Source organism: Micrasema longulum, unplaced genomic scaffold (genome assembly GCF_059751315.1).
Source record: "Micrasema longulum isolate JH-2025_06_02 unplaced genomic scaffold, ASM5975131v1 h1tg000280l, whole genome shotgun sequence".
NCBI classification, from domain to species: Eukaryota; Metazoa; Arthropoda; class Insecta; order Trichoptera; family Brachycentridae; genus Micrasema; species Micrasema longulum.
The window spans coordinates 1,768,925-1,794,941 of NW_028277484.1; the positions used below are offsets into that span (position 1 = coordinate 1,768,925).

The 26,017-nt window shown below is 31.6% G+C and overlaps 1 protein-coding gene across 1 annotated transcript in view; it reads right to left on the reverse strand.

Annotated features, from left to right (window-relative positions):
• Positions 1-4,907: 4,907 nt before the first annotated feature.
• The window catches only part of LOC148282892 (histone-lysine N-methyltransferase SETMAR-like), a 118,983-nt gene continuing 97,873 nt past the window's right edge, over positions 4,908-26,017 (reverse strand). The window contains exon 2 of the mRNA XM_088224368.1: positions 4,908-5,641. Coding sequence (XP_088080494.1) covers positions 4,908-5,641 — 734 coding nt within the window. The remainder of the gene's footprint in view (positions 5,642-26,017) is intronic.

The window sequence follows — 26,017 nt, forward strand, 5'->3', positions numbered from 1 at the left end:
GTTATTTGAGCTATTTAGGCATTCCCATAAACTTTAGGCTCTTTGGCGAAGTAGGGCGGCGAAGCCTCCCCCATCAGGCGATGTAAGGTCGCGTTTTTTTTTAGTTGGTTGTGAGTAATTAGAAGTAGAAACAAGTCTGTTATCCTGTCACTGTCTTTCAGGTGCCTCCCCAATACTGTGCGTAAAATACAACTGCATGTCGGACCTTTTGTTAGAATACACAAAATCGACGTTTTGTTGTCCCGTTTTCCACACCTCAAAACTCAACCGATTTTGTTATTTTAATTGTGAAGACGTTAATGGTAAATATCTTTAGTGTGAAAAAACACTGCCATAGTACCATAATTCAGAAAGAAAATACGGAAATACGTTTGTATGAAGAAAAATCTGACTGCGTTTCCTACAGTTTTAAGTATACTTACAAAACTTTACTTTATAATGCTTTTATGTAACAGGTTTGGTTTTCATAAAAAAACATCGACCTATTAATACACAAAGATGCACCTGAAACCCTCTAAGTTTAACCCCTTTAAGTTTTCTTTTTAAGCGTACGTATATCGTTTGAAAAATGTTAATAATTAGTATATATTTTAATAATAATTAGAATCAAGTTAATATTAGGACATTCATTTATTATGTTTGTACTATTTAAAGACAAAATAAAAAATTAAAATTATGATACTTTACTCATGCCCAAACCCTCAGTCCTGCCTTTCGCGTATTCATTCGTTCTTTAACCGCCATCCGAGTTTTGACATGAGCTTGACGTTTGATTCGATACCGAAATGCTTGGTTGTGTCGTGAAAGCGTGTAAAAACCATTCGGATAAACTAAAAAAATATATTGTTACTTTTCATTGGTAAGTAAATACTTAGGTACTTTTTTATGGTTGAATTCCAAAACTTTAAGTAATTCATTTTCAAATACAGATTTTTTTGCAAATATTAAATTTTGTGAGGTAGATAATCGCAGAGATAATGTAGAACTATTACTAGATAATCGGCTGTGGCCTTTTTAACGAACTTCTCTGCATTTTCTTATTGAACCAGAAACCACAGAAAACTCATTCAGGAGAAGTCAGACTATTGACAGACACCAATACACCTTCCATTTCACGTTGACAGTGTTTGGCGTTTTGTGTCCCAATTTTATTTATTTCGACAATTACATACACTTTTTTACGAAACATGATATAACCTCATGTAATAAGTCCTTATGCCTTATTGCGTTTGCGAAATCTCTCAGGTCCTCATTTTGACCTCTGCATCGCGTCTCTAGCTGCATACGCTCTCATCTGAAAACAGGACAATGCATCAACGAATGAGGGACACATAGGGTCTTGTCATCACATACAGTGCATAGTTATTAGTTTCTGAGAGTTGAAAGCGAGGATGCTAGCTCATTGTTCAACCGTGACCAGTGAGTCTTTTATAGTCATGTCTGATCACGTTGAAAGTCCGTCTAAAAATGGAAGAAAAGGAAGATAAATTATAAAAAAATATATTACGCACTCAAAACATGTATATTTTATTGTACGTCATTAACAAGATGAATTTCAAAAATACATTTTGCATAGAATTAAGAATAGTCCAGAAGGAGCGTAGAATCATATTTGAATACATCGGACTGTATCCGAAAATCTTTTCACAATGCCCTACTTTTGCCGCGTGCATTCGCGACGTCGCCGCGTAATGTTGCACTATGGAAAAAATATAATCATAACCCAAATTGAATAAATGAACTTTTAAAATTTTATTTTACATAAAACGGACACTTTATACCATGTTAAATAATATTTGATGTTTAAAATATAATGCCGGTCAAATGTCCACCACAGAGTTGTTTAATCCGATGTCCAATTTTCATTACTTCTCTCATTAGATGAGCAAAGTAGGGTAAAAAAATTTACCACCCTGGCAACACTAACGAAATGTTCATTTTGTTTTCTTCGACAATCTGACAGATGGAAAAATAATTCAATTTTTAAGTTATGTATTTGCTACTTACACATTCGTTTGCTAATTACACATGAAATATGATCCCATCCCATTTCTTTAAGATCCTAGCAGTATTTCTACACTTTAAAAGGACACAACACGGCATAGTTGAATTCAATTTAGGAGTTGCGTACTGAGCGACGCCGACGTCTACAAAGAAACTAATGGGTCAAAACGTAAACCTACTCATTTATGAGTAGTTTAGTCGCCTTCTGTTTGATGTGAGTATGCGGTTTCTGGACCATTCTTAACTCTATGATATTTTGATTGTTAGAATTACTGAGAATTTGTATTCGAAAATATCACAACTTGATTTTTTTTTATGGAATCTAACTTGATATCGGTTTTCATAAATATCAATAAACGACAGGCAGACATGTTATAATATTGATTATCTACTTATGTTTGGTGTACAAAAGAAAAAATATTTTATCGATAAAATCAGTGGATTTTTCCAAGCGTTATGGTTTTTTACTGAGAATTTACATCAAGCACTCGTGTAACTCGCCTTTTTTACATAATTTTCACATCTCTGGCGACATTCATTACGAAGCTTCCACGTTTCTCTGCAGAATATTAAACCCCGTGAAAGAATATGAATATTTGAAATGAATTATTTTGCATCTGGGTAAGCAGATTATCCGATTATAGAGCGGCGAAACTAAAAATGTCAGTGAAATATGGTAAAATAAAATTTTCTGTTAATGTCACTTTATTTTTGAAAAAAGTTTCGTGGAGCTCATGATTGAATTAAAAATATAACGTTTAATTTGTGACAAAACTTCAGTTTACCGGGTTCTAGATTTGAACAGAGTTACGAGTTTTATTTTGCAACATTTTTTTAATAACTTAATTTTATCACAACATGTACTGAAAAAACATCTGAAAAGATTAAAAAATCTAAACAACGAATTAGTCTAGGCATAAGGCCTGATTCTTTTATTTATTTTTTCATGTTTTTAGAAAAAAATAATGTTGGCGTTTTTACGATTTACGCTTATATCTAAAATAGTATGGGCCATTTTCAACGAGTTGTAAATAACTTACTATTAGAAAATGGAAATCAAGTTGGGGTAGAGTGGGGTTCGAACCTTGGACCTCTGATCCTTGAGTCTGCGACACAAACCAATTCAATATGACATTTAAAAATAAAAAGATGAATAAAATCCGAAAGGGTTTATAAATTAATTTCAAATAATAAAAAAAATAAAAAATAGATCAAGGATGTACAAACGAGACGTGGGATGATTAGATTAAGCAAAATCTCAAGTTATGTTATTTTAAAAGCAGACACAACCGGAAGGCATATTTGACAAGATGCATGAATGTGGAAGAAGGTAGAAATGCATGTCAGGGCAGAGATGTGATGGTACATCCTCTCTTCCTACCCCACGGATGTGAAAAAGAGAAAAAATCATTAATTCTTTTAATAAATTAAATTTTAAAAAATTAAAAGTTAAATCCGCTAAGAAATTTGACACCTAAAATGTTGAACTGTCTTAATACGCAATTTTCATACCAATTTGTATAAACAACTATAATATTCAACATACTAGTGACAATATTCAAGTCACGGTAACTGGCCTGTTGGTTAATTTATGTTTCATGTACTGATCCTTATTTTGGAATCGCCCTCTGCATTACCTTCGGAGATATTAGAGTGCACAACACGCCGTTTCACTTAATAAGGGACATTTTAGCTCAACATCCCGAATACTGAACTAAGCGTTTTCCATGAAACTGGATAGTGCACCAAGCTCGGTACATAAATACAACCCGTGGAGCTTTTATTTGTAGGTGCAACTTCAAAGCTTTCAGATTCTGTACACTTTTGAATTACAAACAAACCGGTTTCAATAATAAAAATAACGCTTTTGTTTTTTTTGTCGCTATTATTCCACTTTAAAAAAACCGCAGAACTATGAGACGCGAGATACTTTTGGGAGGTTCCGAGTTCGATTCCCGGTGAGAACACAAAAATTGATTGTGATTCTTCAAAAAGTGATTCTTTTCTAGCCTTGATGTCCTGAGCTATACCATATTTACCACTGTTATTGGACTATTTTGGTGCAAAAATGATCAAACAAAGAGATTCATGATAATTTCTTTTATTTATTTTTTCTTATTTCATTATTAAGTAGGTACCTATAGGCAAAATAAACAATAATTTTTAATTTTTTTAATTTTATTTATTTATTTAAAGAAAACAACAGTCATTGCAACAAAAAATAAATATTTCAAATAAGCCAAAATTATAGGCCAATTATAGTTTTCTATACATAACTAAAAACAATGTCAAAAAAGGAAGAAAAAAAAACGTACATTGAAATAGCCACTCCGCATCATTCCACACGTAAAAAATAAATAAAATATAACATAATATATTTTTACTGTATGATGTAATTTCGACGATATGTAAAACGGCGTTTTTTGTGAAACCATGGTCAATATATATTTCAAGAATAACAAGTTACAACAGGGATGGAGAATACCTTAAATGAGGGAATATGGAAGTCAGGGAATTTACAGGGCTTATGACCTATCATTGGCTGGTTTAAGTGGCCACTTTATACACTGTGTAACATTCACCATTTCGCCTACGTTCGAACATCCACATTTCTTCAATTCTTCCATTTGTTGACTTTAGTGAAGTTAAAGAGCTGAAACCTTTATTGTTGTGAAGAGATTCATATGACTGAATTATTTCACATACTAGGCAACGCCTGAAAACAATTTTCAAACTTCTTCTTGGACCAGTTGGTTTCATTACAATATTTGAGTTTGTCCAAATGTTCGTAGACAAAAGACTGGATTTCACCCCTTCGGGAGTCATTAAGATTAACAAATTACAACAGGGATGGAGAATACCTTAAATAAGGGAATTCATCATTGGAAAGCTTAGACTTTCAACTATTTTTTTACATAGTTTTCGTTGACTCGGATGCACTTTTTCATCCGGGTCACCATCTTTTTGATTCCCTGGTCATAGAAGTCTTCCGCCAAGCCGTGAAGGTAGCTCAGAACATCTTCTTTCAGTTCCTCTTCGTTTGCAAAATGCGTTCCACAGAGGTGTTTCTTCAAATCAGAGAACAGATGGTAGTCGCTCGGGGCCAAATCCAGACTGTATGGTGGGTGTAGGACGATCTCCCGCCCGAATTTATCAATGAGCGCGGTGGTGACGCGGGATGTATGCGGACGAGCGCTGTCCTGAAGAAAATATATTCCATTCGTCAGCATGCCCTTTCTCTTGTTTTGTATGGCCCTTTTAAGGTTTTCCAGAGTTTTGCAGTAACAATCAGCAGTTATTGTAGTGCCGGTAGGCAGAAATTCGCCCAACAATAGGCCTTTCTTATCCCAGAATAATGTTTCCAGGCCTTTGCCGGCAGACAGCGTTTGTTTGAATTTACGCGGCGTCTGCGATTGCGGATGTTTCCACTGTTTGGATTGTTTCTTTGTTTCTGGTGTGAGGTGGTGGGCCCACGTCTCATTTCCAGTGACTATGGAGTCTAAGAACTCCTCACAAACGAAGAAGGGCTGAAAGAAGAGGTTAAGAGCTACCTTCACGGCCTGGCGGGAGACTTTTATGACCAGGAAATCAAAAAAATTGTGACCCAGATAAAAAAGTGCATTGAAGTCAACGGAAACTGTATAGAAAAATAGCAAAAAGTTTAAGCTTTCCAATGATGTATTGTATGTTGTAAATAAAAATGGTTTTCACTGTGAAAAAAATAGGGAAACTTATTTTATGGACAATCCTCGTAAATTACATAAATAACTACCACTAACAATAAGGTTTTAGAAATATTTTTTAATTGCTACACTTTGAGATTTTTTATTCAAATTTTTGTGTTTTAGCTCATCGGGCAGTTTATTAAATTTGGAATGGCCAATATTTTCTTAGACACATGAAGATTCCCCTAGTAACGCGTATTGTAATTGTGAATATCATGACCGAATGTGTATTTTGAATTTGTGTGAGCAGAAAAGTTTATGATATTCAAAATAGTATTGGTTGTGTCATGCAGTGGCATCACCTTGAAAGGAGATATTGTTGTATGTCGGTAGATATCCTTGACATAAGAATCCCATTTCAGTCCAAGAATGTTTCTCAGAGCTTTGTTCTAAAGAACTTGTATTTCCGAAATCTGATTTTTGCTTGCAAAACCCCATATACATGATAAATAGAATAGGTGAGGATGTATCATAGGGTAGTAGACGGCAAACAAAACGGAATGAGGAAGCAAGCCATGAAGTCTATACGAAATACGCCAGTAACGGGTGCTATTTTTTATTTTACATGTTCAAATTGGTAGCTCTATTTTGAGGCTTGTCAGCAGTTGGGATAGAGGATATATGGAAGGAGGTAATGAAAAATACACCACAACACCCAGACCAATTGAGAAAAAATCTTCCTAGGATTTTCTTCTTACAGGGCGGGAATCGAACCCGCGACGCCAGTTTCACAGATTTTTTTTTCATTTCATTTCATTTTTTTCATTTTTTTTTTTGCACCACAACAGGCCAGGATGCCGAATTACAGTGGTGAATTACATTACAGAACAATTAGGCTTGAGAAAAATCACATTTTTAATTTTAGTGTTCTCACCGGGAATCGAACCCGGAACCTTCCGTGCGTGAGTCAAGCGTCTTGACCACTACACCAAGATGGCCGTCTAACCAACTGCGCCGCGGCGCCTGTCATTAAATAGCGGTTTTATACCCACTCAATTTTCTTTTTCTGAATTTTTATCTAAGAGCAGTCATTGAGTCGAAAACTCATGTCCAGCGTTCTCGCTCTATTTCACACACAGAACTACAGATATTTTATTTTATCCTTTTCATGGGTTTTTTTAAGAATAAAATTTACAAATTTCTAAAGTCTTTCGTTAAAGTTAGAATTACATATTTTAAATAACCATTCTACAACACGCATCAAGATGTTTGCCTATTTTACGCACTTCCCTCATACTATGAATCACATTGTTCTGGTAAATGTAACCACAAAATTCTAAGTTTTCCATTTAGCTCTTTTTTTCTCCGGTAACGAATTATTTATGCTAACTTGTAACATGCGTTTAAGATTATCTATTTCCTTTCTTTTTGATAATTTGAAAAGAGATCTTTGTTAAAACTAAGAATGTGTGATCTGAGAATAAAACCGTATTTATGTAAATGTCTTTTTTTCGCTTGGTTAAACGAAAGGCATTTTCCTTTTTGTTCAACTTCAGTGCTTATAATACGTTTACTAAAGGTTTTCATTTTGTCACTTTCTCTCGGGGAAAATTGGGGTCGCGCAAAGGGGTAATTTTACAATTTGTAATTTCCTCTTATGTCGTTTCTTCAAAAGAGGAAAAGAAAATACCCAGTTCAGGATGTAATTAATGTTAATTTCCTACTTAATGAATATCTTCACATCATAATATGTTGTTTTTGTTTGATACAAATTACCGAGTAGATCAAGAGTTGGATTTATGTTTACTAAAAGACGTTTGTAGCAAAATTATTCGATTGCAAATATTTACGTTAAATTATTATTATTAATTACACCGATAAATCAATAGTTTGGATCTAAAAGGGCCAATGTCGTAAATCGCAATATTATAGGAGAGTAATTTTCAGACCATTTTTTGGCATTATAATAAACTGTTTTAGGTTTTTGAAATAAGTATCTATAAAAAACGCTTGTTAACCCGGCAAAATCCAAAATTTAAAAAGAGTGAGATATTAATTGAAACATATTTTAACATTGTTCGTTAAAAATAAGGCTTCATTTGTAAGAGTTGACTTTAAAATTATCGGCTTTGTTGCAAACATGGCAACCTCTACTTGAGTATTGCAAAGTTGGGATTGTATTAAACTAAATTTATTTTTTCACTTCTATTTCTTGACATAATCATGCTTTTGTCATCATTTCTTACGGATAAAATATTTTCTAATTATAATTAAAAAAATTCGTTTTAAAAAAAAGTTGTTAAGTATTGTATATTAGTTTTGTGTGATTTGCTCAAAAAAAAAGAAAAATGGATTTTGCTGGGTTTCCAAGCAGTACCTTCATATTTGTGTACACAAAATAGTAAATTGCGCTAAATTTTTAAAATCACAAAGACCCTTTACAAAGTGTTGGCAAGAAAAAAAAATGATCTGCCATGGCCCTTTTAGACTTAAGACTCAAGACACAGAAATATTTCTGATGTTTAAAATGATCATGTCCGAATCGTTAAAAAATCATCACATCGTTTCCCCGTAGAGGTAGGCAAATAAGGTAGAATGCCATTTTTATTTATTTAAGCGCCTTGTAGGCTTTTAAATGTTTCACATAGAAATATACATCTAAAGACACACACGTATTTTACACATAAGTAGTAAAAAATAAAATAATTTCAAGAAGAATAATAAAAAATATGAAGAAACATCATTATCATTCCTCTGTACGTGTGATGTCACCGAACTCCTCCTAAACGGCTTAAACGATTTAAGTGCGGTTTTCAGAGAAATATAGATCTTTGCGTTGTGCGTGTTCGTAGATATTAAAATCTTCAATCGAATATGTAAAAAAGAAGTTAGGAGCATAAATGTTTTATTCATCGATCTACCAGGGTTGCATTCGAGGAGAATGCATTTACAAAAAAATGGAAAAATGTTGTTTCCTTTGCGTATAAAAAAATTGTTTTTGAATGTTTATAAACAACATTTTTTTTTTATGAATTCCGATTAGATCTTTTTCTTAGATTCATTATAATTTCTACCCATTTATTTATTTTTACTGGATTTTTGGTAATACTTAAATAATTTCAAATTCCATACATTTTTAAAAATCGTATTCTTACATAAGTACACCACTGTGTTGGTGAGAAGACCGAAGTTTGACGTTTGCAAAAAGAATGCCATATTTGAAAAAATATTTATTTTATGTTTTGGAATTCAACCATAAACAAGTACCTAGCTACCTACTTAAATTCTAAATTTACAACTTTTAGTTTCGGAATATTCACAAACAAGTACTTAGGTACCTACTTATCAATTAAAAGTCTTTTACCAAGCTAATAGCAGGCAAGCTAACGTTCGGGCAGGACAACGTCTGGCGGGTCCGCTAGTATTAGTATAAAATATATAGGTATACTATACATACAGTACATACATATATTTCAGTGGAGAAAACAGAAGTGCATTTTTAAATATAAAGACAGACATGTTTTTTACGCAAAAGCGTGAAAAAATATAAATTAATATAAAAATAATTATCTTTGCATATTAGTAAAATATACATAATTCTTATTCCATCTCGATTGGAAAATTAGTGTTATAAAAACATCATCTTTTCCTTTCTGCGCCTAATGGTGTGTAGGGCACTGCATTGGTACACCAAACGCAGCGTATCTGGATAAATTTTGTTACATGATGAAAATATGATCAGTCTTAAGCTTCAGGTACCAGTCCAGGCACTACGAAATATTCTTGTTTAAAACACCCTTTTAAATAAATATTTCACATCAACCATGTCGGAAATCAAACTCGAGACCTCTTGCATGGTAGGCAAACGCGCTGACCATTACACCATAAATAAAAGTGCAATATCATATAGCCATATAACCATTACAAAGTATAAATAATCAGAAAAACGAAATAAAAAATAATTCAAAAAGATATCTTTACATATATAATTCTTCTGTACGTGTGATGTCACCAAACTCCTCCTAAACGGGTTAACCGATTTACGTGCGGTTTTCAGAAAAATATAGATTTTTGCGTTGTGCGTGTTCGAAGATGTTAAAATCTTCAATATAATATGTAAAAAGGCAGCTAGGAGCATAAATGTTTTATCAATCGATCTACCAGGGTTGCATTTGAGGAGAATGCATTTACAAAAAAATTAAAAGATGTTGTCTTTTAGTATATATTTTTTTTGTTATTGAATGTTTACAAACAGCATTTTTTTTTTGTGGATCTCAATCTGATTGTTTCCTTAAATTTATTTTAATTAATACCTATTTATTTATTTTTACTGGATTTTTGATACAACTAATATAATATTAAATTTAATACAATTTTAAAAATTGTATTCGTACATAAGTACACCCCTCTGTTGGTGAAAAGGCCGGAGTTTGACGTTTACAAAAAGAATGCCATATTTGAAAACATATTCATTTACCTAATGTTTTGGAATTCAACCATTAACAAGTTCCTAGGTACCTACTTAAATTTAATATTTGAATATTAACAATTTTTAGTTTTGGAATTTAATCACAAATAAATACCGAGGTACCTAGTTATCAATTAAAAGTCTTTTTTCAGGGTAATAAATAGCAAGCAAGCCAACGTTCGGGCAGGACAACGTTTGTCGGGTCCGCTAGTAAACAATAAAAAACAAATAAGATATTTAATAGAAAATCAAAAAGTACTTAAAGATAATATTACTAAAGAAAGAAAAAAAAGTAGATAACAGAATTAAGAAAAGGGGCAGTTAAGTATGTGGCTCCAATTCTGCAACAACCTCGATTCCCAGCAATGTTTCACTAATTGGCTGTTTATAATGTTAATGTTTCCCCCAGTCATCATCTGAGGCCTGCTATCCGGGGCAGCAGCAGTCCATCCCAGTGAAAAAGTCTAGCAACAGCAAACATTCAATGTCGGGGAAGCTTGCGTAGGGCTCTAAATATATTTTCTAGCACACTTTCGTATCCCTAACACTACGTTGATTGTATTTACACCACGGCTTACTGGTGTATTGCTGCGTGTAGAGAACCTGAAACAATCTGGTCTTCACTTCCACGGTGCATTTATAAAATCTTCGTGCCAGCTAATATGCTCGGGTACAATAGGCTCTAAATAAATTTTCATCTTATAATAAATCACAATCGTCCGCACAATTTTCATCAATTCATGGCCTAAATATTTATTTGAACGATTTTACTCTTTTTACTTCAGTACCGTCAATGAAAAGCGGTGGCAAATGTAAATTTAAGTTTTTACTACAAATACTTTTTTTGATAATGAGTGTTTATAATATTAAATAAAATGTGTAATAAATAATCTGAATTCACTTACATAAAAATATTAGATTTTGATTTATTCATTTATGACAAAATACAAGGTTTTTAAACTTTACTTATTACATTACATTACATATTTTATTTGTACAAAATATTCCCCATCAGCCAAAGTGCTGGTATGAGGGGATATTATATATAATTACACAATGGTTTAAATAAAAAGTCGATAAAATAACATCACATATCACTCGTCACACGGGCTGTAATGACTGTTTTATTTAGGTGTTTTTTAAGTACGTATATGATTTGTATATTTTTTAGGTCATTAGAAAGTGAATTGTAAAAATTTATTGTTGTATACAAAAAACTGTTTCTTTTTCTGTTGGTCCTAGGTTGTTCGCAAGTAAAATTATTTGATGCTCTTGTATTTATTTTATGTACGTTGTAGTTAAATCAAATGTAATATTTGTCTTTATTTTATTCTTTTTCATCTTAAATATCATTTTTATTTTTTCTGTGTAGATTAGTTCCTCTAGATTGAGCAATTTTTTTATTCTTTAGAAATCTGTGGTTCTAGTATATTTATTAAAATTAAATGTTACTTTAAGTGCGTTATTCATTGTTCTTTGTATTGATTTATGCATATGTTTACTGCAGAAGAGTTTGTTTGTTTGTTTACTACTTTTGAGAAGGGAATATGGAAGTGTTTTGATATTCATTTCTTTTTGATAGGGCCTATTCCTTTATAAGGTTGTAAAATAACTGATTATCAAATTAATTCATTAGATTCAAATTTACAGAATTGCGATTTCCCGACAATCTGTCAAAATAATATTGTACTCTAGTAGCAACAAGTGACAAGGTATGTGTTAGTTAGCTAATTCGTTTCTCATATTGCTGTCTAATTTATCTACGGATTGACATTTGCATTGTATAAACTGTTATTATGTTTCGATTTTGAATTTGAATATGCTAATACGTGATTAATAATTTCCATAATATTTGCTGTCTCATATAGCACACTCATAGGTTGGTGGTATTTATTTTATTTTTATTTTTGTAAACATAAACAGCAAATCTGCCTTTTACAGACATTTATAATACTAACATATTTGGCTAAATTTAATTAAACATGAATCACCTTATACCCAAGATTTATAAAAAAAAAAAATTAAAACAAAAATTATACAAGATTTATGTTAAAAAAATTAACCTAAAAATTATACAGCATATTCAGTAGAAAGTTTAAATAATAAAAAATTCTACAATAAAACGACAAGAAAATCATAAGTACTGTTTCACACAGCTAGGCAAAGTGAACAAAAAACTGTATACATATGTATATATATTATGAAATGTATGAATAAATAAATATAATTACCATTCACAATCTTTGAAAAAGTTCAAAAGGTTTGTTCTATAGGAACAATACCCTACACTAAATATATCAGATACGTGGGAATAACTATTGCCGAGTTCATGAAATCTATTTAATACGGCATTACAAGTATACACTGTCCGTGAATTGTTGCTACAAAACGGTGACACCTGTCTAGTCATTCTTCCAGGCACCCTGAAGTTGATGAGAGATAATAGTTCAGGGCAATCCCAAATTGAATTTACAATTTTGATTAAATTTAAAAGGTCTTAAATTTTTCTTCTATCGTTAAGTTTTAACAAATTTAATGTTTTTAGTAAAAAATCGTAATTTAAAAATTCATGACTGATTCTAAGTTTAAAATTTACATACCTTAAGAATTTTTTTTGGACTCTTTCGAGAGAATTTTGGTGACAGTTATAGTAAGGAGTCCATATTGTAGAGTTATACTCCAACTGGCTTCTCACTAATGAAGTATACATCAACTTCAAAGTGCCTATGTTTTTGAATTCCTTAGTCACGCGTAACATGAAGCCTAACATTTTTAGAGATTTACTAGTTATATTATTTATGTGCTTAAAAAAGGATAATTTTTGATCAAAAACGATACCCAGGTCGCGCACCTCAGAAGTTGAGCCTTATTGCAGTGGTATATATAACAAATTGATTTAAGCAATAATGATTTATACATTATTCAGAAAGGTTATCATTCTTTCATTCCAAGTCTACCCACGCACAGGCCATGCCTATGTGGGGTTTTTTTGTTCTAAAAAAAAAAGTGAAAAATGAAATGTGAAAATTCTAAATTCATGGTATTAAAAAAAACAAATATTAGCATTTTGCATAATTTTATCGAATTCGAATTGAAGCTTCCTGTTTTTATTTATTTTTAATCTTTTAGATTTTAATGTTTGAAATTACAAAAAACACAAATTTCATAAAAACATTTTTTTTTTTCATTTTTATCTACGCCTATGTAGATTTTAAAAATCTTAATTAAACATTTGCATTCTTATGGTATATCCAAACTTTGGTTTTGTCAAAAGTCGGAATAAATGGCGTGCCTGCATGAGAAGAGAGTAAGCGAGGTCTGTTTGCAATGATAAAGTGACATGGCTTACTATTCTCTCTGCCCACCCCTCCGGAAAACAGCATGATGTTTTGTTTCATTTTTTTAATGGACGAGATCTTAAATTTTTTATTATAAAGTTTATGCAATATTTCTTCACAAAACAAAATAAAATAATAAATCAAAATGGTATAAACCAATTATTTTTTATTTTTTCTACCGACTGTTTTCAAAACTTCACAAGCTTCTTTATCAAAGTATATTTAACTAATTAATTCTATCTTATTTTATTTTAACAGTGATTACTAAATATTACATCGAAACTTATGAAGCGAATAAGTCAAGCCCTTTTGTCATGTTTTTGTGAATATGTAAAGTGTGAAAAGAGATGGATACTAATAAATCATTTTTTATGTATGTATTAAAATTTCAGTTAATGAGAGCGTTTGTATTCACGGCATTTTGTGAAATCGAACGTATGTTGTCTTCCAATCGACTGGTTTCCAGTTTGCTGTCGGCAAAGTTAATTTCAGGATTCATTCATGTGTAAAAGCAATACTATTTAAATCCGATTAACCACCTGAACGAACTGGGAATTTTACGATTTTATTTTATTTTTGACAAATCTCTTTTTTGAATACATTTTTAAACGAAACCGTACATAATTTTTTTTATGGTCAAATCGCTTCAAATTAAATATCCAAACTAATTTTTCATTCGAATATTTTTTGTAGCTTATTCCATCTAGTCAGATGATCAATTACAGTGGTTAATAAAATAAAAAAATTACGCAAGCTTGATATGAACCACATTTTATTTCACCGGATATCAAACTCAAAATCCCTGCGTTGTACGATACAAAAAATCAATCGTTATGTAATGTAACATCATAAAGTAAACAAATCATACGATTTCATTGTTTTAAAAAGCTGTTATATCAAATTTAGAATCTGGTTGTGGTCCTGTGGCTAGTGTCTAAGACTCACGGACCAAAAGCCCGTGGTTAGAATCCTACTCTACCTTGATTCCCATTTTTTAATAGTGAGTTATTTACAACTCGTTGAAAATGGCCCTCAAAATTTAATTTTTGGGTAAATCATAAGAACGCAAATATTTCTTTAAAAAAAAAAACATGCCATTAAAAAATACTTCAAATAAACATTTCACTAAAATAATCATTTTTCAATACTTTTCTGGTTGAAAACATGCTTAAAAGTTTATTTATAAAATTTATTAAATTGAAAATAGAGTATTATTTCAAGCCTGGAATAAAATTTAAAATGTAATGTATATTAAGCGTGGATTTTTATAATTCAAATGATGTAACTATGTATTCAAAACCAGTTTATATTTATAATTTTCGGATTTAAAAATGAGCACACACAAAACGATTCGCAGTTGGCAAACGTCACGTCATTTTAAATGTATTCAATTTCGAGTACATTCGGTTTTACAATTCCGTTATATAAATATTAATTGGAAATTATTCAATATTATTTTAATAAGCGAGGAACTGCACATCTCTGCAACTTCGCTTTTAGTAACAAATCTTCAGATTTGGATTCGCCCGAAGCATTCCAGTCTAAAGCATTTTATTACGAGAATCTCGGCTATCGAATTATTCAGTAGTTGCCTTAAGGAAACTCCGGCAGTATTATATTTCATTCATTCAAAAGTTCTGGATTTTTCGACGAAAAACTTTACGCGCGGTAATAGAAATTTATCCTGAAAATGTTTGTACTGAATTTCAATAAAGAATTCATTTAAGATAAAAAGTATTTATGAATAAGTGAAAAGAACGACGGCTCCGTAGATTAGTGCTTAAATTCGAGGATTAATTGCCTCACACATGGAGGTTTCAGGTTTGATTCGCTGGGAGGTGACAAAAAGAGGGTACTATGTGCAATATTCACAACTGTAAAAACTTTCAAAAGACAAATGTTGGGCGTCTCCTTAAGAGACCGAGTAAGAAATGAGGAGATAAGACGCCGTACAAAAGTGACCGATATCGCAGAAAAAGCGGGGATACAAAAATGGCAGTGGGTGGGTCATGTGGCGAGACAAAAAGACGATAGGTGAACTCCCAGAATACTTACTGGAGACCCTTCTAAAGTAAAAGTAAAGTAGGGAGACCACAGAGGAAAAGGACTGACGACGTCGTCGAACTCATGGGCCATGGATGGAACAGAGTGCCCAGGACAGAAAAAACATAGAAAAATTTGGAAAAGGCCTATATCTAGCAGTGGAGAAAAACGAGCTTATAAGAAAAAAAAATTAAATCTATTTTTATAGTATTTTTAAAACTGTATTGCTCGTAATCTGCAATTATATAACCTTATATTATCTATGATATCGAAATGGTGTTAAACCCGTTCTGTATTGCGTTAAAGCTTTCAAAGCAGGCGTAAAGAGGGCTTAAAAGCTTAATATGCAATTAGCGCAAGCTAAATCATTTTATCAACATAATTCTGCAACCGTCAGTTAGGTCTGTTTATCATTCAAAAGGCACACCAAATTTTAATTTTCATACAATATTTCTTTCAGTATGCAACGTTTATAATTTATAAACAATATTTTAGCAGCCTTATTCAAAAGCGAGGTTTTTTAGTACCAGAATTTCAAAATGTCCGCCTTGTGGTGTAGTAGTTAGATCCTTGGCAAGGTAGACGCGATTTAAAAAATAACAGGATAATAAATATGACATTGTGTGAAAAATGATTGAGTTTGAATTATGAAAGACATTTAAAAGGCCCGGTAAATGCCTAGACCTATTATACAGGGAAAAAGTCATTTTGAATTTCACGCTCTTTTTTTTCAATTAAGTTTACATTATTGGTCAAATTGGATCATACGATACGGAGTTGTATACTACAAACCTATTAACCACCTTATCAATCGATGTAAAATTGTCAAAAACGCTCCGGCCTAACATCCCAATTAAAAAATATATCAAAAAATTAAAAAAAGTAATAAAAAACAAAAATATTAGGTTGGGGAAAAATAAATTTCGTATTTCGCGTTCTTTTTTTTAAACTAAGTATATCTCAAGTATTATTAGTCACATCGGATCATACAATACGGCGTTGTAAAGGTGTAAGTGTATAATATGAACCTTTTTAGCAGTATTGCGCTTGGTCGGATCAGTCGTGAACTATCGTGCATTGAGTATGGAGGTCTCAAAGGAAAAAATTCGCCATATTTTACATTTTTACTATCTGAAAGGGAAAAACGCGTTGAAAGCGGGTCAATACTGTTTCAGTTCATGCTGCAAAGCAGTGGTTTGAGCAATTTTGTTTTGGTGTAGTGGAGGTAAATGATGCACCACGCTCTTGCAGGCCTGTTGTTGAAAATGACGATAAAATCAAAAAAAATATCGAGATAAACCATCATGTTAGCAGTCGTAGCATCGTTCAGGAGCTGAATATTGATTATAAAACCCTTTCAAACTATTTGCAGATGGCTGGTTTAAAAAAAAACTCATTGTTTGGATGCCACACGAGCTGACGCAGTAAATCTCATGAACCGAATTTTCGTCTGCGAATCAGAAAGTTTTGCTGTGTGTTTGGTAGGATTGGCAGAGAATACTCTACTATGAGCTGCTTCCCTATAGTCAAACGCTTAATTCTGCCCTCTACTGTAAACAATTCAACCGTTTAAAGCTGGCGATCGAACAGAAGGGGCCAGCATTTAAGAATCGTGTTTCATCAGGACAACGCTAAGCCACACACATATTTGATGACGCACCAGAAGCTCTGGGAGCTTGGATGGGAAATTCTTATGCATCCACTCTATAGTCCAAACTTGGCACCAAGTGATTATTACCTGTTCTTGTTTATGACCAACGCGCTTGGGGTTACAAGTTTGGCTTCAATGGAGGCCTGTAAAAATTGGTTGTCCGAGTTTTTTGCTAATAGAGACAAGGACTTCTACAAAAAAGTCCGCCTCGTAGAGTAGTGATTGGTTTGTTCACCTACCATGCTTGAGGTCCGGTGTTCGATTTCTGAAGATAGACATGTTTGTTTATAAGGTGATTTTACACTGTAACATTTAGTTATCTCTTGTGTGGTATTACCTTACCTCCCTGTAACATACTATTAAGATACGCTTCATTTACACAACAAATGCGGTACCTATGTACCATCTGGTGAGGATTAAGGTTTGATGATGGTGATGATTTCGTAATCTACAAGTTTGAAAGTACTACAATTCATTATAGTATAAACATATAAAACCGTTTAATTCAAGAACAAATAAAAATAAAAATTTGTCATTTAGACACTTTTGAATTAAGTAAAAAATTATCTTTAAAAAGTTAAAATGCAATTTTTATATTTTTTTTATTTTATTTATTGGGGATATCAACAGTAATACATGTAACAAAAATATAACAAATAAAATATACAGAGAATAAAACCAATGACAGATATCCACAGAAATACATTAAATACACGTACAATACATACTAGTGTGTTTGTGTGAGTGTAAGTGAGTGAGAGGGTGGGTGAGTGGGTGTTATATTGGAATGAGGGTGTCAAGTGTCGAAAATATAAATATATGTAAAATATTAAGAATTAGAGATAAAATTTAATAAAATAAAATAAAATAAGATAAAATAAGACTTTATTATTGAAACTAAGTATAAGACAAAAAAGTATGTTTTAAGACGCGCATTTTAAATGTTATTTTTTTACAATCAAATGGTATCAAAATAGTGAAACATTTATTCACAAATAAACAAAAATAATTTTAAAAACCTGTAAATGTACGAATAAAATGTAATAAGCGTAAAATTAATCAATTAATATAAATACGTATAAAGTTCTAGGTAAAATTTTGTCCTCTCTTATTTGCACCTAATAGTAAATGGAAAATTATTTTTTTTTATTTTTATTTAAATCTTAAAGTAGGGCACACATATCATACATATTGTTATGTGTGTTCTAATAATAACATTGCAAATATATTTAATTTATAAATTGTTTATCACATATGTCTTGACCATTATTTTAAATTTTGACATGTTTTTTTCTTCAAAAATATTTTTTTCCCTTTCGTAATACTTTTTAATTGCTTTAAATAAAATTGAATTTTGTGACTTTGCCTTTTTCCTAAATGGAAGTCTAATTTTGTTCTTTTCTCTAGTATTGTGATCGTGTTCATGCTGGTTCCGATCAATTTTTTTCCAAAATTCTGTTTTTTTATTAGAGTTTATAATTTTATGAACAAATATCATTGTATTGTAAAATATTCTTTGTTTATATGTTAATAATTTCATTTTATTTACCATCGACTTTACCCTCGTATATCTGTTTTTTTTTCAAAATGATTCTAAAGGCTTTATTTTGTAATACAGTTAGTTTATCTATGTTTTCTTTGTTTGATAAAAATAAAATGCTACTACAGTAGTTAACGTGTGGTTCAATAATTGCTTTGTAAATAGTTTTGCAGGAGTCCTTATCAATAAATCTTCTGATCCTTCCCAAAATTGATATTTTTTTTGCAATCTTATTTATTGCCATCTTAGCGTTTTGGTGAAATGTAAGTTTTGAATCCAACATTACACCTAAATATTTAATTTCAGTGACTTCATTAAGTTTTTCATTTTCTATTACAATTGATGGTGTAATTTCTATTCTTTTGTTTCCTATATTCATATATTCAGTTTTGTTAACATTTAATTTTAATTTATTAATTTTTAGCCACAGTGATACACTATTAAGATCATGATTTAGTCTGTCCATAATTGTTTTATAATTTTCTCCCGATATATATATTAAGGCATCGTCTGCAAAGAGTCTTATTTTTGAATATTTTAATGTTTCAACAATATCATTTATGTATATAATAAACAAAACCGGTCCGAGAACCGATCCTTGTGGTACTCCCAATGAAATTTTGAGGGGCTCGGAAATTTCAAAATTCACCTTCGTTATTTGGTATCTATCGCCAAGGTACTCTTCAAACCATTTTATAGTTTTTCCTTTTATTCCTATTTTTTTCAATTTTTTAATAATTATTTCTCGGTCTATTGTTTCAAAGGCTCTTTTAAAATCCAAAAAAACTGCAATTACGAACATGTTCTTATCGGTTTCCTCTTTCCAATCTTCTAAAACCAAGTTAATAGCCATTTCACAAGATTGATTGGTTCAAAATCCACATTGTTCTTTGCATAATACTTCCCATTGTTCCAAAAAATCAACTAACTCATTCTTTACAATATATTCCAATAATTGTTCATATTTTGGAAGGGTGTTTATGGGCCTGTATTCTTCACACTTCACTGAATTATTTATTTTTGCTATTGGAATGACACATGATGTTTTCCATGATTTCGGGAAGACTCCATGCAATAACGATTCATTTATAATATCCAAATTATGAATAATAATAAAGATACAAAAGTTAAAATCTTACACACAAATAATAAAAACTTAAAAAAGGTTTGACAAAAGGTTCCCTTCATCATCAATCCGTATAATAAACATCATCAAAATGTTTTCTTGTGGCGGTAAAAATTAGAGCTTTAAATTGTACCGCAAAGTTTCTTGAAAATATACCAAAAAAAGAATATAAAATATTTTAATAAAAACTACTTTGAACGACGTCGCTCGTCCATATGTATCAACCAATGATAAGAGAGCGGTAAAATATATCCGGTTTACTTGCCGTCGACCGAGAATAAGCGGATAAGAACCTCTGACGTCACGCGGAGTAATTTTAAAAATACAAAACTTAATAAAGTCTTTGTGCCGATAATGCGATATGCAAATTAAAATAAAAAATATTTTGGCTTAGTTTAATAGTCTATAAACATTTTTTTTAAACCGCTAAACTTTTTTATTGTTACAATTGAATAAACTCTTTAAAGGACACCCCAATCCTCCTTATACAAAAATAATACGGCAATCTGGTCCTACGCCTCTTCTTCTGCATAAATATTTACCTTCCTCCCTATACCACCCCGTAAGCTAATTGGATACGGCCTGGCCTGGCTACATACATTGAGTATAGATGGACCAACTTAACGTGGCAAAAACATTAATAATACTTTTTAGTTCGTCCTAATTATTGTCTGGAATTTATACCCCCTTTTTAACCCATTTATCATTTAATTTTAAAATCTGTTTCCGTTCATGTTTTGATCATAAATTTCTTATGCGTACCCAGTTGGGCATAGGGCACTGCATTGGCTTTCCAATCACACTGTATCTAGATCATTTTTGTCACATGGCAGGTAAAATGATGTCTTACCCTACAAGTACAAGTTCTGGGAGAGTAAAATGTAGCAATGTTAAACCATCATTATGCAAATACTTGACTTGATTTTAACCTGAATCGAGTCAAAAACTCTCATCCAGAGTTCTGATTTTATTTCACAAAGAAAACTGCATTTTGTGTTCAGGCAGATAAAGAATACAGTTTTGTGTTTATGTATTAAATAAAATCTTTTTGCTTTTTTGTTTCCCAAATATTTAGTATCTATATTATTTTTAACTTGTACTGTAGTGCATTTGGTTTGAAAAAAAGAAACGAACGAAAAACAAATTGAAATAATAATGAAACATCACGATTTTTCACTGTTTAAATTGATTTCAATGATATATACGATAGTATCGCAGTTAAGCTTCTTCCAAAATGTGTTATATTTTACTGACCCTGTCTAGAATACTGCTCTGGTGACTTTGAATAAATAACATTAAAAGTTGGTAACACTGATACGTTTTGTTTTTCCGAACGGAAAACAAAACGCGATTTTTTTGTGAACAAAGAATTTTTGAAAAAATAATGTTTTTGTAATATTCGGATCTAAAAAGAGGCCACAAGACTTTTAAAACGGATCCGGATAAGTAGGTGGGGTTTTAAATGTGTCCGAACGGATTAAGAACACAGCTCAGTGTGTTTAATAGAACCAGATTCCTAGACGAATGTTTTCGACTCGATAGCTTATCTCAGATAAAAATCCTCAAAAAGAAAATCGAGTAAAAGTCCACTTTGTAGTGCAGTGGTTGGCACTTTTGCCTACAATGATTGAAGGACTGGGTCGATTCCTTACTAGGTCAAAGTATGCATTTGTGTGTTCATTTTGAATCAACGTTCGCGTATTGTCAAACCTTATTTTATTGTTGTCATTATTTCGTATTTACTGCATTTTGTGGTTACCTACCGTATTGTATAGGACTCGTCGCACATTATTCATTCGATGTGTATCAGTTAAATTTTAAAATAAAATGCTTTTTTTTCAGAATACGGTTTTGAAATTTAACATACTTTTTAAAAAAAAATACAATTTATATCATTTCTTGATTTGAATTTTAACAAAAAGGTTTCTAACTTTTGACTAAGCTCTTTATTGTACCATTTTTAATACAATTACAAGTTTTAAACAATTATTTTTTTAATACTTACGCACCCACACCCACACACACGTACCCTCTCCCTCATTCATTCCCACACGCACATGTATCCTCTCCCTCATTCATTCACGCATACACACATTCACATTCACATGAATACAAACGTCACACAAATACAATTACTAAACTTCTTTTCTTATTTATTATTCGTCATTATATTTACAGTGGATTTTTTTAATTGGCTTTAGCATTGTTAAAATTTTTCTACTTATTTTGTTTATGTAATAGCTGTAAAAATCCCAAGTAAAATAAAATAAAAATAAAAAGTGAAACATCTGTTTAAAAGGTGATCCAATAAAATATTTTACTATCCCATGTAAGACTGATGATCGAAATACGTTACATTTAGTATACAAATACAGTGGCATATGCACTATTGGGTGCGAAAAGAGTAATAATGAATACTAATGTTTAGTTTAAAAAACGTATGGGCTTTCTATCCTGTTTCTTAACCCTTATCTCGGTTGAACGAAAAAATATATTTTACACAATTGACAGGCTTCAGAATCCTAAACAATATTTTTTTGTCCTAATCAAAGTTTATTATGAATTTTGATAATGCAGTTAAGAATGAAAAATATTAAAGCAGTTTAACTCGTGTTTTAGTTCAATAGAAAAATCGGAATCGTATGTATCCCATAAGAAATGTTGCTAAGAAAAGAGTTAAACAAAAAACATGATTTTGTTGGAATACTACAACATCTATTCTATTCAATTCAATTCATTTATTTTAAATATAGCATAAACATAACATAACATCCAAGATTGTTCAATGATCTCCCACAAACCATCATTAACATGAAATATCTTCAAATAAAAAAAAAGAACTGAAGAAATATCTTCTAGATACTTTATCGTGCCTGTTTATAAATAAATTTGTAAAATATAAAAAAAATAAATGTAATATAAACCTGTCATAAAAAAAAAAAGTGTTCCACCGAAAAGTCTTTAGACTTAGAGGGTAACTAATTCTTACATGTATTTTTCAATTATTAAATAAACGCTGCTCTGCAGCACTGAAACAGAAACATATATTCAATACGTACATATTGTAAAAAATAAAAAAAATACATGTAAGAGACATGTCAAAGTAGCAGGAGAATCCTGCTCCGGAAAACCCCTTCGGATACATGGAACAATCTAATACGCGTATGCAAAATAACTGCGTTTTGCAGATTGACGGAAATTTAAATGTACGTGCATGAAATTTCGAACGTCAATTTTTAAAAAATAAATAAAAATGTGTGCGCGTTACATCAGTCGGACTGTATAAATGTTGTTTTTACCTGGCAAACACCACCCAAATGATAACACTCCATTTGCAATTCACATTAAAACATCCACGCTGTTTGGGTACGTCCGCTAACCGCGTACGGGTCACAGTCTCATATTAGTTGCATGTTACGGAATGGCACTCCACCGCCCATACCCATTAAGTAAATATGATAAAAAATCGTCAGAGACACATTCGTTTGCGTGGTGGAGGATCGGTGCTTTTAGGAAAAACCTGGTAAAAGCCGGTTGCGCCACATGCATGTTGCTATTTTATTATCATAATTTACATTCTGAACTGATTAAAATGTTACAACTTCACAGCGAGTCATAATATCGTTTTCTACGACAGTACGATACAGCGTCTCCTCCAGTTAATGTGATTCTGTATCTCCGTGCGATCAGTGATCGCGTGATAATCCTCCTAAACTTCCTGTCCTTAATATTCATCTTATTCGTCATCACGTTACATGACATTGGCAAATAATTAAAATGGCGAGACTCCACAAAAAAATAAAACCATTATAATAGTTACCCAGTAATTTAAATGGTGCCGTTTTTACAGTGCGTTTTCACGCAATAGTTTTCTTTTTTTTTAAACAAACACATGTACATGTTACAATACTTTTACATTAAAAGAAATAGATTAAGTACATAATGAGGATTGCCATCCAATGAGGAAGTTCAGTGCTACGGGAAATCGGATTTAAACAATGTTTTCTTAGGCACGGTAAAAATAAGAGCATTTAATTGTTTGGTGAATTCTCTTGAAAATGTATGATAAACAAAAACTACTATGAACGACGTCGTTAGTTCTTACGAATCAATAAATGATAGTGTTGTAATAGATTTTATGTTAAGAGGAAGCTAACTTACCAATCAGCAGAATTCGCCTCAGAGAAATTGTGACGTCAAACGCGGAGTAATTTCAAAATTACGAAACTTTAAAAAATCAGTTTCGTAAAAGATACGTAAAAATGTTTTTTTTTTATTTGACTTAGTTTAAGTTAAACTTAGTCTTGTAAAATATAATGTTTCTGAATTCGCAAACTATCTGATAGAAAATATTCATAATTTCAATCAGACACTGGATTAAAAGTACTTCATGTTGAAAAAAAAAAAAAATATTAAAATTAGACAACTTGGAAATGTTAGAAATTAAAAAAGCGAATCATAATAAGAAAAATATAATTTAAAAAATTATATACTATATTTTTTAAGTCCACTCCTGCCTAGTTTCGAAAATATGCATCTCAAATTAACACCCTTTTAGGGAAAAAAAAGACTTAATTTATTAGCTCCACGTGTAGTATTTAGTAGACATTTATAAAATAAAATAGGAAATAATTCATTAGTTACGTAAGCCTTGACGAAGAAGCTTGTTTGCTTTGAAATCGGTCGGTGGAGAAAAATATCAAATTAGTGGTTAAAAACAAAGTTGTTTTATTCATTTTATTAATAAGTCATTTAAACAATATTTATGAAAATAAAAGAACTACTGACGAAAAAGGGCGGTTGTGGGAAGATAAAATAAGAAATGTAGCAAGGAGAACTAGAGGATGAATGAAGGAAAGTGGGAGTGGAAAATTGTATTTTAATAAAGAAAAAAGGAAAAGTAACAAAGAACAAAAGAAAAAAAACGTCTTTTCTCTGTTATTATGAATAAAGTTTGTTATTTATTTTCTGTACCTGCTATAAATATTATGTGTTATATAAATCAAGACTATTGAAATTCTAGCTAAATGTTTCTGATAATAAGTTTTAATGTTTAGAATACCAGATAGAAAAGATCCGACAGTCTAATGGTCTATAGAGGACACGTTAAGCATTTTTTTAAAATTAATGTCAATGAGGATGTGGATACGAATTATGTGTTATAATATCAATAATCTTTTAGTTAGTTCTTTTTGATAATAGACAACTAGTCAGGGCGGAGTGGGTGCTAGAACCATCGGTAATCATATTTCATGTCCACTGCACTGCTACTGGTCAATATCTTAACTAAAACCTAGTTGGTTTGGAAGAAAAAAAAAATAACCTGGAGTTCTATTTAAAAAATAAGACAAATCTGAATATAATAAGCCCCCTTTCAATATGAAAATCCATAGAGTTGATTAAAAATATTTAATTGAATCCATCAAATTTATAGAAAAGTGCTTGAATTGATTAGGGAATCTGATTCGGTGACCTATAATTCCGTTTGCCAGCGAATGAAAGGAAGCGAAGTGCTTTTGTGAAATTTTATATGAAGAAGTCCTTTGTGTTTCAACAATCTGGTGATCGGAATATCCTACATTCACACACTTGCATGGGTGGACAATTATTTATTACTATTAAAGGTTGAAAAGTACTTTACGGAAAATAATAAAATAATTTCCATAGTTAAAACCTTTAGTTAAATATCATCATCATTTCATGTCCGTTTCCTAGTTAGAGCATATGGTGTCTACTATGAGCCCCCGAGCGTAACTGTCAGCTGTCAGATCCTGTCCGTCCTCCCAAATCAGGTTCGCGTCCCGAATTTCTGACATTAACTGCCGACGAAAAGTCAGCAGCGGACATCTTGGACATCGAGAACCTGATGCCTTGTAAAATAGGCAAACGTGATTAAGTCTCTCAGGAGGCATCCGCAGTAAATGGCCCAGCAAACCGTATTTCCTCCGCTTGATGACAATTGTCACCGGAGGTTGCTTCGTTCGTTATTTTATTACTTCATTCCTCACAATGTCAAAAAACTGCGCACCCAAAATTATTCTAAAATCATTATTTTTATGTTTTGGTCCATAATGAGGTGTTACGATTCGCATCTGTAGAGGAAAACAAATGCTATGCATGCATTGTATAGGCGGCATTTGGTTCTTTCTTAGTAAATATCCAATCTCTAGACAGCTTTCATA